This window comes from Xenopus tropicalis, chromosome 3, assembly GCF_000004195.4.
Source record: "Xenopus tropicalis strain Nigerian chromosome 3, UCB_Xtro_10.0, whole genome shotgun sequence".
Lineage (NCBI taxonomy): Eukaryota > Metazoa > Chordata > Amphibia > Anura > Pipidae > Xenopus > Xenopus tropicalis.
This window is the reverse complement of record NC_030679.2, coordinates 70,836,151-70,851,711: the sequence shown is the minus strand read 5'-3', so window position 1 is coordinate 70,851,711 and position 15,561 is coordinate 70,836,151. Positions and strand designations below refer to the sequence as shown.

At 34.0% G+C, this 15,561-nt stretch overlaps 1 protein-coding gene and 1 long non-coding RNA gene across 5 annotated transcripts in view; one reads left to right on the top strand and one right to left on the bottom strand.

Annotated features, from left to right (window-relative positions):
• Positions 1-15,561, top strand: part of grm8 (glutamate receptor, metabotropic 8) — a 444,690-nt gene that overhangs the window by 387,798 nt on the left and 41,331 nt on the right. For all 4 annotated transcript variants that reach the window (XM_018092300.2, XM_012959967.3, XM_018092299.2 and 1 more), the window contains one exon: positions 13,009-13,944. In XM_018092300.2, the coding sequence (XP_017947789.1) occupies positions 13,009-13,944 (936 nt within the window). The remainder of the gene's footprint in view (positions 1-13,008; positions 13,945-15,561) is intronic.
• The window catches only part of LOC105946844, a 79,754-nt gene continuing 74,505 nt past the window's right edge, over positions 10,313-15,561 (bottom strand). The window contains exons 2-3 of the long non-coding RNA XR_001170329.3: positions 12,854-13,078; positions 10,313-10,472 (exon numbers count right to left, since the gene is read on the bottom strand). This is a non-coding gene — a long non-coding RNA (uncharacterized LOC105946844). The remainder of the gene's footprint in view (positions 10,473-12,853; positions 13,079-15,561) is intronic.

The following is a 15,561-nucleotide window of genomic DNA, read 5'->3' as shown; positions in this document are numbered from 1 at the left end:
TCAAGTGTTTCATTCACTCTGCAAGAGTAAATAGGTCTATATAATAAAAATGCAACCTTTTAATAGTGTGGTATATTGAAGTTACTTCACTATTAACTACAGACTTGGTATAATTACGTATAATTAAGTAAGAGTATGTCCTGCATACCTTAGATTAGTTAGGCCTTTATATAGGTATATACATGCATATACATGTTATACATCAACTAATGCTAGTATAAGGATTTACAATAACTAATAATTGTAGAATGGTATAGCTTCTTTGTGCCTACTACAGCCATAAATTGTGCCTTGGTAGTCATACATCTTGGTTTTAAAATGTTTTAATATTAGAATAATCCGTTTTAACCAACCTCATAAAGGTTATACTTTATCTTGCTATTATATGTGTGCTTTTCCCTTTCAATAATCTATAAGTCAAGTTTGCACTAAAGTCATTAGAATTGGTTGGAGTCATATGCTTAATGTAAAATGCTGTTTGCATCCTACATTATGATTGTATTATTTTCTGTTTCTACTTTTAACACATTCATGTTTTATTATTTTATTAATTCAGGCAACTCCTTGATTTTATTGTACAAAAAGGGGCATGGGATTATGTATATTGTACATATAAATTATATTTATCATTCTCATTACAGTATTAGAACAAAATTGTTTGGTGATTATAATAAAAAAAGAGAATTGCTCTCACTATAAAGTTTGAAAAAATATTACTGGCTACAAAATGTGTTGGCTTAAATACAGCTTAGAACTCAGAAGAGGTCTCTTTTGGGATAGACTCAGGTGTTCAAATGAACTGCCAGATGAGGTCTATTTATTTATTTTTTTATATTTTTCTCTCTGCTACGGGGCAATCTCTATAAGACTAGAATCAATGTTCATCAGGGAAAGAATTTCTCAAGAAATACAGATGGCATGATCCAGGGTTTAGTATGCTTTGAAAAGGAACATATTCTATGCAAAACTGTTAATGGTCTGGTTAAGCACTACTTTTAGTGCATCAAAAAGCCATGCATTGTATGGAGTAAAAAATCAAATGCAACAAGACGTTTCATTTTTCTTTTAGACACTGCGTTCCAAAAACTGTCCCATGTTGACAAATAGTGCATTTTATTAAGCAATTGAGCAAAAGTGAGTTGGGAATACTCTTATGGAAGGCTGCATAAAACACAATATTTTCACTTCAATAAACCTCTGCTAGGGAAAACAAAATTGTAAAAGTGGCTTACTAATCCTGTACATTTTCCACTGGCAGCAACATATAGTAGATATTATATATATTCTCTGCAGATGCATAAAGAATTACCACACAGGAAATTTAGAGTTTGTGTAATAATTTGCTTGTCATAGCAATCAGTTTCAAAGAGATTGCTTACTTTAATATACCACATTGTGAATGTAAAAATTGATACCGCACTGGATTTATGAAAATTATTACAGTTAATTATCACTTTTACTACCTTGTAAATACATTACAGGCATATTTGTTGTACATTCTGTACGTTTTTATGTAAAAATATTTGATTACCCTTCTTTTAAACCTTTAGAAAATAAATCCCTTAAATTTGTCACTGAATTGTCAGTAGATGGTACAGGTATGGGACCCGTTATCCAGAACGCTCGGGACCTGGCACTTTCTGGATAAGGGATCTTTCTGTAATTTGGATCTCCATACCTAAGTCAACTAAAAAATAGTTTAAACATAATTTAAACCCAATAGGGTTGTTTTGCCTCCGATAAGGATTAATTATATATTAGTTGGAATCAAGTATAAGGTACTGTTTTATTATTACAGAGAAAAAGGAAATCATTTTTAAAAATTAGAATTACTTGCTTATAATGGAGTCTATGGGAGACAGCCTTTCCGCAATTCAGAACTTTCTGGATAATGGGTTTCCAGATAAGGGATCCTATACCTTTTTTGCTTTTCAATACGTATTATCAATCAAAGCTCTGCAACAAATTGCACTCAGTTTGGTTAATGCACAATAAGGCTATGGGAAAAGTGGAAAATGTAAAGAAATTAGCATTTGTAGTATATGTTTAGGTATGTTTCTGATATTTACTAGTATATTACAACCATATTTTGACAGACAGATAATTTAAAAAATCCCATTAGGTTTATAAAACATTTAAGTTTGTCATACTTTTGGTCTGAATAGTCTATTTTACTTTAATTGTGGTTTCATTGCATGCATAGCTTATGCCTTTGACTTTGACACTAAAAAAGTAAAACGTAGCATTTTTTCTCATGTTGGTAAACATGTCCTTATGAGTCACTAATATTAGAGATATAATAATTGAACTCATTAACTGTCCATGACTCCAAATACACTTGAGTATTACACTAAGGGGCACATTTACTAAGACAGGAATCTGAACCGAATTGGAAAAATTCCAATTTGAAAACGAACATTTTGCAAGTTTTTCGTATTTTTTGCGATTTTTTCGGCGTCTTTATGACTTTTCGGAAATTGTCGCGACTTTTTCGTTACCAATACGATTTGCGCGAAAAAACGCGAGTTTTTCGTAGCCATTCCGAAAGTTGCGCAAAATCTGCCGATTTTTTCGTAGAGTTAAAACTTGCGCGAAAGTTGCGCCTTTTTCATAGCGTTAAAACTTAAAAGGTTCGACGTTTCGCGCAAGTTTTAACGCTACGGAAAAATCGCAACTTTTGCGTAAGTTTTAACGCTACGAAAAATCGCCAGATTTTGCGCAACTTTCGGAATGGCTACGAAAAGCTCGCGTTTTTTCGCACAAATCGTATTAGTAACGAAAAAGTCGCGACAATTTTCCGAAAAAAATCGCAAAATACCGATCATTACGAAAAAAACGCAATCGGACGCATTCGGCCCGTTCGTGGGTTAGTAAATGTGCCCCTAAGATTACACTGCTAACCTGTCCACTACATGTTCTAGATATGAAAAAAAGCTATTGGTTCATGGACATTGGTAATAGAGAATTATTAAATGAATGTCCTGTCCCCCCATGTAATATAAAACCCAAGCCCCCCCACCCCCAGCATAAGCCAAGTTTAATGAAGATTTTGGTAAATCATCAGCTAAGAAAGGGCTTATACAAAAAAACAAGAAAATGCCTGTTCTAAAGGTATTTAACAGTCTCTGCTGTCCATCATATATTGCTTGCCTGCCTGCCCACCCACCTGCCTCTATGCAATACAGACTGGGCAAACAATTTTTAATTACTTTTTTATGTTTTAATAAAATAAAGAATTTGTGTTTCTTGGGTTTCATTTTAAAATTTATTGGAAAAGGACTTTTTTTAAGGGCTTTATTTCTCTGGGTAACAGGCCCCTTCAATCCATCCATCAGTAGAATGAGTTGTGTACATTCTAATGAAATTAGTTGTGTACAGGCAGGTAATAAAGATTTTCATAATGCCTTTAGGTACAAGTGTAGAAAAAACATTTTTTAGCATACCATTCAAGCATATCATGGGAATTCTTACAAGCAACATTATTGGTTATCAATAAAATGACCATCACATAACAAAAGCAACAATCAGAATTAAAGTTATTCTGCCCCCTCAGGTAAGGATGAAACAATCGCGCAAGACAAGGCTGCCCCATCTCCCCCCCCCCCCCTTTTTTTGTGCTATTGGCAGAAACACTTATAGCTATTATACAAAACCCCAAAATCCATGGCCTGATAATATAAAAACACACATAAGAGCTGCATTTATGGATGCCCGATTAATTATGTTTTCTAACTTTCTAGCAACACTTAAAGAAAGAATGCATGGCATCCTTGCAAGATTCAATATCATAAGAACTACAGTATATAAAAAATATTTAGTGTAAAAATCCAGAGATATCTTGGAAATCAGTATATATACCTGCACCCCCTTAATGGAAGCAGTTAGCAGAGGGGTTAAAGAATGGAAAAATAAGACAATTTTATGGTTTTGGAGAATAGAGGAAATAACAATGATATTGGCTCCTAAGATACTTTACTTATTTCAGCAAGCTTAAATCCTTCAAGTCTTTTTCATCCTTATGCCAGCATTCTACTAACTAAATTAAATTATTTGTTATGGTGAGATCAAAAAACCCATAGAGGTCTGATATGCTAAATGTTTATTCATATCTTCAAGAAATTCAAATACGTACTATATATTACACATATCCGAGAGATATAGATTTCATGAAACTTATATTCTTTGTGCAGAAAACGCACAATCATGCAGATATGGTCTATGTACTCTCAGTTCACAAAAAAATAATACTGCAGATAATAACATTATATATGTCCCTGCTGTTTTATGGCAAAAATGACAAGACTGCTTGAGTTTGTACAAAGTCACTGTCTCTTGTTAGGTCCCTTTACAAAAGAAAATGCCAACATGACAATATAGAGAGACTGGAATTGTGAATGAAGTGATCTAGAGCAGAATTTGTAACCAAGCACAGCTGTACAATCTACTTGCAAAACAGAGATATCACTAGACAAAATTGATTCTTGGGAATGGCTCCCCTAGAAAAGATTTAGTACTTGTGTGATAATCAAAAATATCTGTGTGCGCCTCAGCTTTCCAAATCAACTGAAGCTTTACAGTGTTTCTCTGCAGCACAGAAACATCTAGAAACCTGTGAAATATTGCTTGTCAAAGTGCTGTTAGCTAGTCCAGTAGTTACATCAATCAGAAGATGAAGGTTACTTTCACTGCCCCCTGTGGGCAGCCGGAAGATTGGCTATGAGCAGACCCAATCTACTGTAACTTCAAAGGCTTTGAGCAACTGCATAAAAATTTTTTTGCCTGACATTCATACTGAAAATGTGCATTGGAACATTTCAATATCCACTATACTAGCACTGTTAGGTTTCCATTAGGGCCGTGACACAGAAAATTTGGTCCGCCAGCGGTCGGGGCAGCTTAAATTCCCCATTACTACACATGATAATATTAAATGAAAAGCAAGAGTGAGAAACATGGGAGCAGTGAAAGGCGGACCTCTGTCTGTTACTGCTCCATCAGAATCAGTGACAACAACCTGAAAAGACTCATTTAACCACTACTGGTTTTCCTGAAAGCACTGCCAGTCAAACCCCCCATTTACCTACAGTATGGGGCACATTCATGAAAACACGAGTTTGAATCCCAAATGGGATAAATTTGGATTGGATACCAAAATTTCTGAAGATCGCAAGTATCATGAATATGCTTACTAAAAAATCATATTAGTCACAAAAATATCGTATTGACGATCCGACAATCACAAAATTTTCATATTGAACGATCGTTAAATGCAGGAAAACCTTTCAGACTTTGATCCTTCTGTGCATGATTTTGGAAGCCTCCCATAGGAATCAATGGCACTGTGCAGCTCCAACCTGGCCCAAGGAAAGTTCTGAAACTTTTGTACTTTGCACAACAATACGATTTTGTCGCTCAAATTTTGTCGCAAAGTACGAAAAAGTCGCACAAGGTACGAAATTGTCACAAAAAATACGCTCATTACGAAAAAGATGGAGCGTTCGTCCGTTAGTAAATGTGCCTCTATGTGTTGAGATACTAATAGAGATACTGACACCAGAAACTGTACTTTTTTATATCATAACATTGTCTCTGTGCTATTTATAATTTTTCCTGAAAAATATTTGCCCAATGCTTTTACATTATCTGATTCCCCATGTTCCTCTATGAAGGGGCTGCCATATATTTTTCTCACCTTTACATAAAATAGGTTACTTCTTTGATTTCCAAAAATAACATTATTTCTCCTTAACTATCATTTTATCAAAAAGCTTTCATAAAAGGTGTACATGCAGATAAAATACCTGTATTAGTCATGGAAATACAAAACATTACTCAAGATACAACTGTTAAAAATGTAAAAAGCAAGCATGTATCTCTGTTTACCATAGGTACATTTCATTTTCTTTACTTGCACTTCATACAGACTAACCTTATTTTTTTCAACTTTGATGCTTGCTGAGCTAATGCTTGTTTCACTTTCAAAGCTCCAAGCACAATAAATTGATTCTCATCATTACAGTACATTACACTTACAAAAATATATTTAATAATGTGAGTACTTCATAATATAAAAGGCCTCATTTACAACGCACGACAACTGCACAGAATATTGTGCAAATAGTCCAAGGCCTCTGTTCTCCATCTCAGAGTGCAAAAGCCTGCAGACTGTGCTTAAAATTGGGTGCCGCCTAAGTTAGGCAGAACTCTGTTCTAAAGGGGTAGGCGGGGGGGAGGCAAGTAGATGTCTTTCCTTACTGCCCCTAACTTGCTCGTCATTCTGAGGCACAAGGTAGGAGTGGCAGGATATGCAGCCTGCATTGGGGGTCTGCCCTTATTATGCTGACTCTGTGCTGTTCACAGTGAAGAGCACACTGGAGAGAGGGGGTGCAAGTGCTCCAAGCATTTACACCCCCAGGGTCATAAATGATCCCTAAATATTTGTACATAAGACTGATGTAGTATATTGTGCACTTGCACTCCTTAGGGTCAAAAATGACCTCTAAAGATTGTTACATAAAACTGATGTAGTAAATTGTAGTAAAATATTTATTATTTATCAAAGTAATTATACTATGCATGTATTGGCCCATGGAATAACTTCTTAAATCTATGTAAGTGCCTAAATTTTGTGTCAGCTTTTCAGACCAGGACTTCCCATCTCCTTTTTATTTTATTCAGTGCTAAACCACTATAAAGCATTACATACAAATTCATGCATTGTGAGAAATATAACACAATTAGATATAAATAAAGAATAAGTGGACTTATTCTTTGAACTGCTATCCATCAGGAAAGGAGTTTTTCAAACATCTAAATTGCCTTAGTTGGCACATTGTTTTAATAATTTTGCAAGAGTATTTAATACACCCCTCAATGGCATTGCAAGTGGTAAAATATAAGACATTTATACCTACTTGCAAAAGATGATCACACAAACATTAGGTATGGTTGTTTTAATATTTTTAAAAAATATGATTTAAACAAGCAAAGTCAAGGAAATTGGCCACATTCTTGTTCTACCACATGTATTATCTGACATATACAGGTATGGGATCCCATATCTGAAAACCTGTTTTCTAGAAAGCTATAAATTATGGGAAGGCCATCTCCAATAAAGTCAATTTTAAGCAAATAATTATGTAATAATAAAACAGTACCATGGTGATCCAAACTGCAGAAAGATCTCTTTTGCGGAAAACCCCTTGTCCAAAGCTTTCCATATAATAGGTCCTATGCCTGTACAACTATATTCAGAATCTTCAAAATCACATGAAAATACATTTGACTGACCTTTTATGCTGCATTATGCTGTCATACCGCACCCACATGTAGGCCGCTTAATGGTAAAAACTGCAGTTTAATTATAAAGGCTATAAAGCAATTTTAAATGTTTAGTATTTGAAAAAAATGATTAACTTACATTTTTAAAAGGTTATAACCATTAGTATTTCTTAATATGATTAAATAGGATATTTATTTCCTGGTGTTTTCTGAATAGAGGACATTTCCATAATTTGGATCTCCATGTGTATGGAGAGTATTTGGTGTTTCTTTTACATCAATACTGACTAATAAACTTTTTTTATGAGTTTTTCTTTGGTGAGCTCTAGTCTCACATTGTAATAAAGATTTATTACAATGTGAGACCAGAGCTCACCAAAGAAAAACTCACCCACTTTCAAATCATTCTTATGGGATTTTTAGAAGTGTATTTATCAAATGGTAATATTTAACTTTCACGGAAAGGTAATAAAAAGACAAATGTTTATGATCACTTTGCATCTACAGTATAATAGGCATAGAAAGGGTCAGTTTCGGCACTAGAGGTGGTTGCATTTCCTCCTTGTAAAAAATGGATTTTCACCTTAAAGATGAGACCTCGAGGTTTCAAATTTGATATTTCCTGTTATTATGAAAACATTTTTGAACGTGAGAATCCTTGTTTTATGTATTTAGTGGGGGTTTTTTTGCTTTTATTGATCCCCCCTCTTGTTCCTTATTGGTTAATTTGTATTTTATTTTGATTGGTGGGCTTGGGGTGTATATGTTTGTATCAGAAACTGTTCTGTCCAGCCTTTGATAAAGTGCTTCATGCACAGAACATGTAAAGCTATATCATTTGTTGGTCAAAAATAAAGTTTGCATTTCTTTTACACAAGCCTGTACATGGGATCCAAGAGTGCATGCTGTCTTGTCTGTGACAAGATATCATTAGTTCAAGAGAAGGGAGTAATCTGCACATTTCCAGAGTGGTTTGAAATCTTTTAGCGCTCATGGAGGCCTTTTTTATCTGCCATCTGTCCTGGTCTCCAAAACAGACACAATGCCACAGACATTTACTATAGCTCTTGGCTGCCAAATTTATCAGTTAAACAAACCACACTTTCCCAATATCCATTCCAAACCCAAGGGGATCTAGAAATGCTGCTACTTTCATCATTCTGAAGCTAACTAATCAGCCTTCCTTCAAACTGCTTTGGTTAATCTTATAGTGAATGTTATGTTTCAAGTAGCTAAATATTATACTTCTCCTGTTGCTTCCATATTGAGAAGGTATATCGTTTTTTCATCAACGTTTATTTTAAATCTTTGTTCTTACTTTAACTGTTAGACAATTACAGCTTGAACTGCACCCCTGTTTAGGATCCAGCAGACTCCCAGGACATCATTTTCTACAACATGTTCTTAAACCCTTCCTGTGATATCACACGGCTCCACACTGACCAATCAGCACTTAGAGGACCTGTGCTTGCACAAGCTCATCAGAAGGGGCATGCAGAAACATGGCTTTTATTTACCCAGCATCTTTATCCCTAGAACAAATAATAATTAAATTCCTGCAAACACTTTCCTTTTGGTCTGCCTTAACTGCAGTTTTCCAGCATTTATTTTCACCAGACCATAAAGCTTTTTCTCATTTTCTTGATACTTTGGCTTTTCAGTTGCCTCTTGTGTCTTGATATTTTCTAACTTCTTCATCCTGCCACGCAATATCAGTATGTTCTTTTTTTTTAATATATATTTTTTTCAAGAAAGGGACCCTATGCCATAACATTTGTAAAGATTATACTGAATTTTTCATAGTACAGGTTAATACCAATGCTACTGTAGTTTTATGGTATGTCTATAAAGGCTTTAAGAAAATCTAGGCTGCACAAGTGGCTTGCTTCAGTGATGACATGCCTTGCTCCTTACCAACCTGAACAAGATGTGTTTCAGGCATAGTGGAGTATAAATTAATAATAATTTAAGTAAAGTAAAGCCATGAACTGTTATTTACAAGGCTATCATTATTTATCACATTAGTTTATTCTGACCTCTCTTTTCTACTTCTTTTACTAATGTATTCTGATTGTAGTTATTGCCACTTGGGTACAATGCATTTCATTTTTTTCCAGTTGCTGTCAGAACAGTGGATGCCTTGGGTTACATTTATTTTAGAGAAGACATAGTGTCCTTTGACTAATTGCATACATTACACGTTTAGCTAACGACAAAGCAATAATTTGTTTCAAAATGTTAAAGGGAACAATGTTCTTTATTGTGTAATCATGTAGTACATCGGATATTTATATAAATTAATACTAATACTGAGCTAGCCTTAGTTTTTATTGTGTTATATCTATCTTTATATTCTTTTCCTTGTATACCTATAAATCTTCATATTTTTGAACTTGTTCCAAAGGCTGACCGTAAGCAAAATATATATCAAGATGATCATTTTCATTGACAGGTATACTTGTCTGTGATATTGCTTCTCCAATAATTGTGATTTTAATAAAAATATAGTACATTGAATCCATGACCTAAAGAGCCTCACCCCATTAAAGGGGTTGTTCACCTTAGAATTAGATTTTTAGTATGACATATACATAGATCTTCTGAGACAATTTGCACCTGGTTTTTATTTTTTATATTTTGTGGTTTTTCAGTATATGGCTTTTTGTTCATCAGCTTCCAGTTTGGAATTTCAGTAGCTATCCAGTTGTTAGGGCCTTGTTTACCTTAGCAACCAGGGAGTGGTTTGAATTAGAGACTGGAATATAAATAGGATAAGTCCTGCATAGGAAGATAAGGAATAAAATGTAACTGTGGCTGCTTTAATTTGTGAATTTCACTTGTGAATCTTTCCAGCACATAAATCATTGTCTAAATCTTTAGCTACCCTTGCAAATTAAAAGTATAGGGGTTAAGGGATCAAAGAAGTAGTTGGGCAGTGTCACTGAGCTATAAAATACCCTAGAGATCAGTATGCATGTTTACTTCTCAAAGAGCAGTCCAACACATTCTTATGAACTGACACAGCGTAATATTTGACTTTTAAAAGCACAATTTAATAAACTGACACATTCATTCAATGATGGCTGTTTATTGTATGTGAAACAATTTCAACTGCTGCGGTTCCTTCTGCCCCTTAGGTGGTGATGTAATAGATGGTGCAGCTTGTCAGCAAGGTGGTTTTTACTTGAAACCTGGTGTAAAAAAACTACTAATTAGTTGCTATATCTTACTATACCTGGGCAAACTTTGTACCTTCAATTACATTTTCCATTTAGTGTCATAAGATGTCAGTTATATATTGCCATCTGTGATAAAATAAGATAATTTTAATTAAAAATCAGATAGTGATAAATGTTATTTCCTAACTAAACACCTAGGGGGCAGATTTATAAAAAAAAAAAATAGAGCTCACCACAGTAAAATCCCACTGCTATTTGGGTGACCCAAATTACAAAAAGATTCCTTATCCAGAAAATCCCAGGTCTCAAGCATTCTGGATAACAGAACCTGTATTGTTTTGCATGAGTAAAGCATGCTGCATAGTTTTCAAAGCAGTCATGCATCTGAACTAATTAGGACCGCAGTATGTAGTAACACTAGCAATGCCAAGAGATCCATCTTTACTTATATATTTTGCTCACCTTACAAAATAAAACAAGATATATAATATACTTTAATTCAATCAACACTACTTGGTTTGCCTAATCATCCATTTAAATACAGAAATATGTTGTTAAAAAATATAAATGCTCTATCAGTAATACGTTCAGCATAACTCCACATTATTGTATATTAGCCATTATGCATCTAAACTTTATAGAGAATGTTAATAAAAGGTTGAATTTTGCATTTCAAATCTATGTGGTAATTAGCAATGTAGTACAAGTATGGGATCCCTTATCTGGAAACTTGTTATTCATAAAGCTCAAAATTATGGGAAGGCCATTTCCCGTAGAGTCCATATTAACCAAATAATGCTAATATTTTAAAATATTTACCTTTTTTCTGTACAGGTATGGGGACTGTTATCGAGAAATGAAATACTTTTTAAAATGTGAATTATTTGGTTAGAGGCTTAGAGTGAATTATTTGGTTGGAAGAGGGGCTGTCCCATAATTCTGTGCTTTCTGGGTAACAGGTTTCCAGATAACCATCCTAACTCCTTATTGGAGGCAAAGCAATTGGCTTAATTTGGCGTTTAATAGTTTTTTAGCAGACTTAAGGTTTGGAGATCTGAATTTTTAAAAGTCCCTGTTATCTATAAAATCACAGGCCCCAAGCATTCTTTATTTAAAAAAAGAAGTTAGATAACTGGGGATTGTTTCAAAAGAGAATGGCTGGAAATTCTAGTATCAGTTGCTTATGTTATAATGTACACATTTCTGCATGATCCTGGGTAGATAACTAGAGGTGGCATTGGTTTAATACTTACTTGAACTTAAGACAAGGAAGCTTTAATTATTGTTCTGGCACTGGTTACCTTCAATCCTACTTTATTGGTTGTTTTTTCAAATGAATATAAACTGATACAGGTCTGTTGGAATTGAACAAGTTAGTTGCATGTCTGCAACTCACCAATGCATGATGACTACCTTTGCACCTTGTGTGCAATTGCATTTAAATAGTCAAAGCTGCTAGAACAGCACAGTGCCACTAAGCACAAGGAGCGTGTATAGAAGCAAGTCATATCTTTCAACAATAGCCTGGCTATCCTAGTGTGCTATAAGACTGCAATAAATGTATGCTTTGAATAATTGAAGTTATTTATTGATTTGCTTTACACTTTCACTATTAACATTTTATTAATATTATTCATTAATAATTACCATTTACTGCAGAAAAATGAGTGTTTGTTTTAAAATTACTGAACGGCAGCTTGACTCATCCGTAATGTGTGGAAACATATTGTAGCGGAAATGGAGTTATGTAGAATAAATGGTCACAGCAGTGTTCTAATAAAATGTTTGCGCACTATGCTACTGTGTCCTAATAAAATGTTTGAGTACTAAACAATAAAAAATGGGTTTGTAGGTACAATATATATTGAAGCAGATACATTTCTGTCTAATTAGCAATACTTACAAGTGCTGCAGTATCACAGGCTGCATGTAGATGAGAAATTACCAATAAATGAAAAAGTTTGTACCAGGCCACAAGTATCCAATCCTTGGGTATAGGTGGCCTTTCTATGAGATTTATTTCTTGTATCAAACTTACTGAAATATATTTCTAAAATATGCTGCATCTGTTATCCATTGCACCTAAACTGTACAATAGGGAAGAGCAGATGGAGCTAATTTAATAATAATATTATTATTATTATTATTATCATTATTAATAATGTCTAAACAATATACATCATAAACAACAATAAAGAATGATAAAAGTAATCAGTATGTTCATGTTTATATAGTTATGATCTTTAGTAGGTATATGAAGACACTTTATATGGTTTGTTCACAGACATGGTTGCATTTACATGTGTGTGATTGAATTATTGTTGAACTTATTATTTTAATTTAAAAACAAGTCAAACCGCAAAAAAACACATTTTTCTTTTCTGCAAACTTACTCTGGAAAAGTGAAATCCAGTCTGTAACATATTTTTTCAGAAAGGACTTCCCGTTGTCCTAAATTGTATTGCCATTGATCTGTCATATTATTATCAAGATTTTTGGAAAGTAAAATGGATATGGAAGGGTTCTGAGTGATGTGTTCTTTGTTTAGGTGGAAGACATGCAGTGGACAAGCAGAGAACATACGCAACCAACTTCAGTTTGTAGTTTGCCATGCAAGCCTGGAGAAAGAAAGAAAACCGTGAAAGGAGTTCCCTGCTGCTGGCATTGTGAACGATGTGAAGGCTATCATTATCAAGTAGATGAACTGACCTGTGAACTTTGTCCTTTAGATCAAAAACCAAATGCAAACCGCACTGGCTGCCAACTCATTCCTATTATTAAACTTGAATGGCACTCTCCCTGGGCTGTTGTGCCTGTCTTTATAGCCATTCTGGGAATTGTGGCGACAACATTTGTAATTGTCACCTTTGTGCGATACAACGATACACCTATTGTTAGAGCATCTGGCCGTGAGCTCAGCTACGTGCTGTTGACAGGGATTTTTTTGTGCTATGCCATTACTTTTTTAATGATTGGCACTCCAGACATGTTTGTTTGCTCACTAAGACGTATTTTTCTGGGACTTGGCATGTGCTTCAGTTATGCTGCATTACTTACAAAAACGAACAGAATTCATCGAATATTTGAGCAAGGAAAAAAGTCTGTTACTGCCCCAAAGTTTATAAGTCCAGCATCTCAGCTGGTAATTACATTTAGTCTTATATCTGTTCAGTTGATTGGAGTCTTCATATGGTTTGTTGTAGATCCTCCTCATATTATAATAGACTATGGAGAACAAAGAACACCTGATCCAATTAATGCCAGGGGGGTTCTTAAATGTGACATATCTGAACTCTCTCTTATTTGCTCTCTTGGATACAGTATTCTTTTAATGGTTACATGCACTGTTTATGCCATTAAAACCAGAGGGGTGCCAGAAACCTTCAATGAAGCCAAACCTATTGGATTTACTATGTACACCACCTGCATAATTTGGTTAGCTTTTATTCCAATATTTTTTGGAACAGCTCAGTCAGCAGAAAGGGTAAGTACTAATTAACCTGTTAATTTTTTTTGTAGTGTGTTTATAAATTACATTCTAGAATGTAGTTCTAAATATAAAAGTTTAAATGAATATATGCCCAGTTTATAATAAAATAATCCTTGCCACTGAGCATATAATTAAACTGCAACTTACTGTATGGCTTATTTAAATATATATTTTTAATAAAAGTCAAGAATTATTGTGTTATTTATTAATTATGGTGACAAAGTAAAAGTTCAAGATAAAATTGCTAGACAGCTGGTGGTCTTGTAAGCAGAACTTATTTCTATAAAATTTTATATAGATTTTTCACTGTAAAAAAAATTTTTACAAATGAGAAGAATTAGCCAGACAGAAAGGTCTTTTTAAATTTTAACTGCTTTAACATTCATCAGATACAAAAATGCTTTGACTTCACAGAATCATTACACATGCAATTTTAAGTATTGTTCTTATAATGTGAGAACTGGTCATATTTGCAAAGAGAGTATAAAATGCTATTTGCTGTGTGGGGCTTAACATTTGTAATCCTATTTAACAGAAGCTAGAGAGATACCTGTTCACAAAATTCTTTATAAGAAACTTCAACAGGATATACAACTGTACAATAGTATTTACAAATGAACTGAATTTAAAATATTTCATAAGGCATATTCATGAAGAGAATGAATATTTAACTGTTGTTAAATGGCATGCGTGCGTGTGAAACATTAGAAAATTATGGCCGGAAAATTCATTCACAAATAAATCTTACTTACTAATGAAACACCGGTTTGCAGGACAAGCAATTTATTGTAATGAGAAAAGAAAAGTGGAATAGACTTCATTGGATAAAGTGGTAGAAGTGGTATAATAGTAGACTATATAGGATGCAGTCGAATTTTCTTGGTTTCATTGTCATCTTTATTTGTTAATATAGTATGGTTGAGATGCATCTTTTAATCTACTGTTAACCAGACAATGATCAGTAACTATATTTTCAGGATGTCAGTAGTACATTTGTTTTCTGGAGTTTGTTTATCTGTATAAATTTGAGTTCATATACTAAAAGCAAAGAAACATCAGGAGCCATTTATTGTTTGATGTTCTTTTATATGACAGAAACTTTATACTAAACCTTAGACCATGTTTCAATTTATCCATAAGCTACATGACTGTAGGGAAGGTCTGGCTGAAATTCCCAATATCAATAATGTTTGCTGTTGTGACTACTAAAGCTTCGACTGATTCTTTAATATATTTCTAGCTTCAGGAAACAAAGTTTTGCTGCTATGTCTATTGTATCCGTAGTAATAGTTTGCCAAAACTTACTTTAGGTATACTGTAACTTGAGTTGCTTTTCACTTTTACACAAATAACATTAATTCTCTTTTGTATAAAAAAAAAAAATCTTACTTTTGTGGTGGAATAAGGGGTAATGAGAGTCCTAGAGAGGGTGGTAAATTTCATTGGTCTATATACCCATCCTGCACAAGTTTTATGTTATCATAAAAACTATTTAAAGCCGTTACAGCTACAACGTGCTGCCATGGCTTGTTAGTTGGTTAGTAAATAGCTAACTGGTTCCGTTGGTTACAGAAATAGTAACCTCTCTCTCTTTTTCTATCTCTGAAGGGT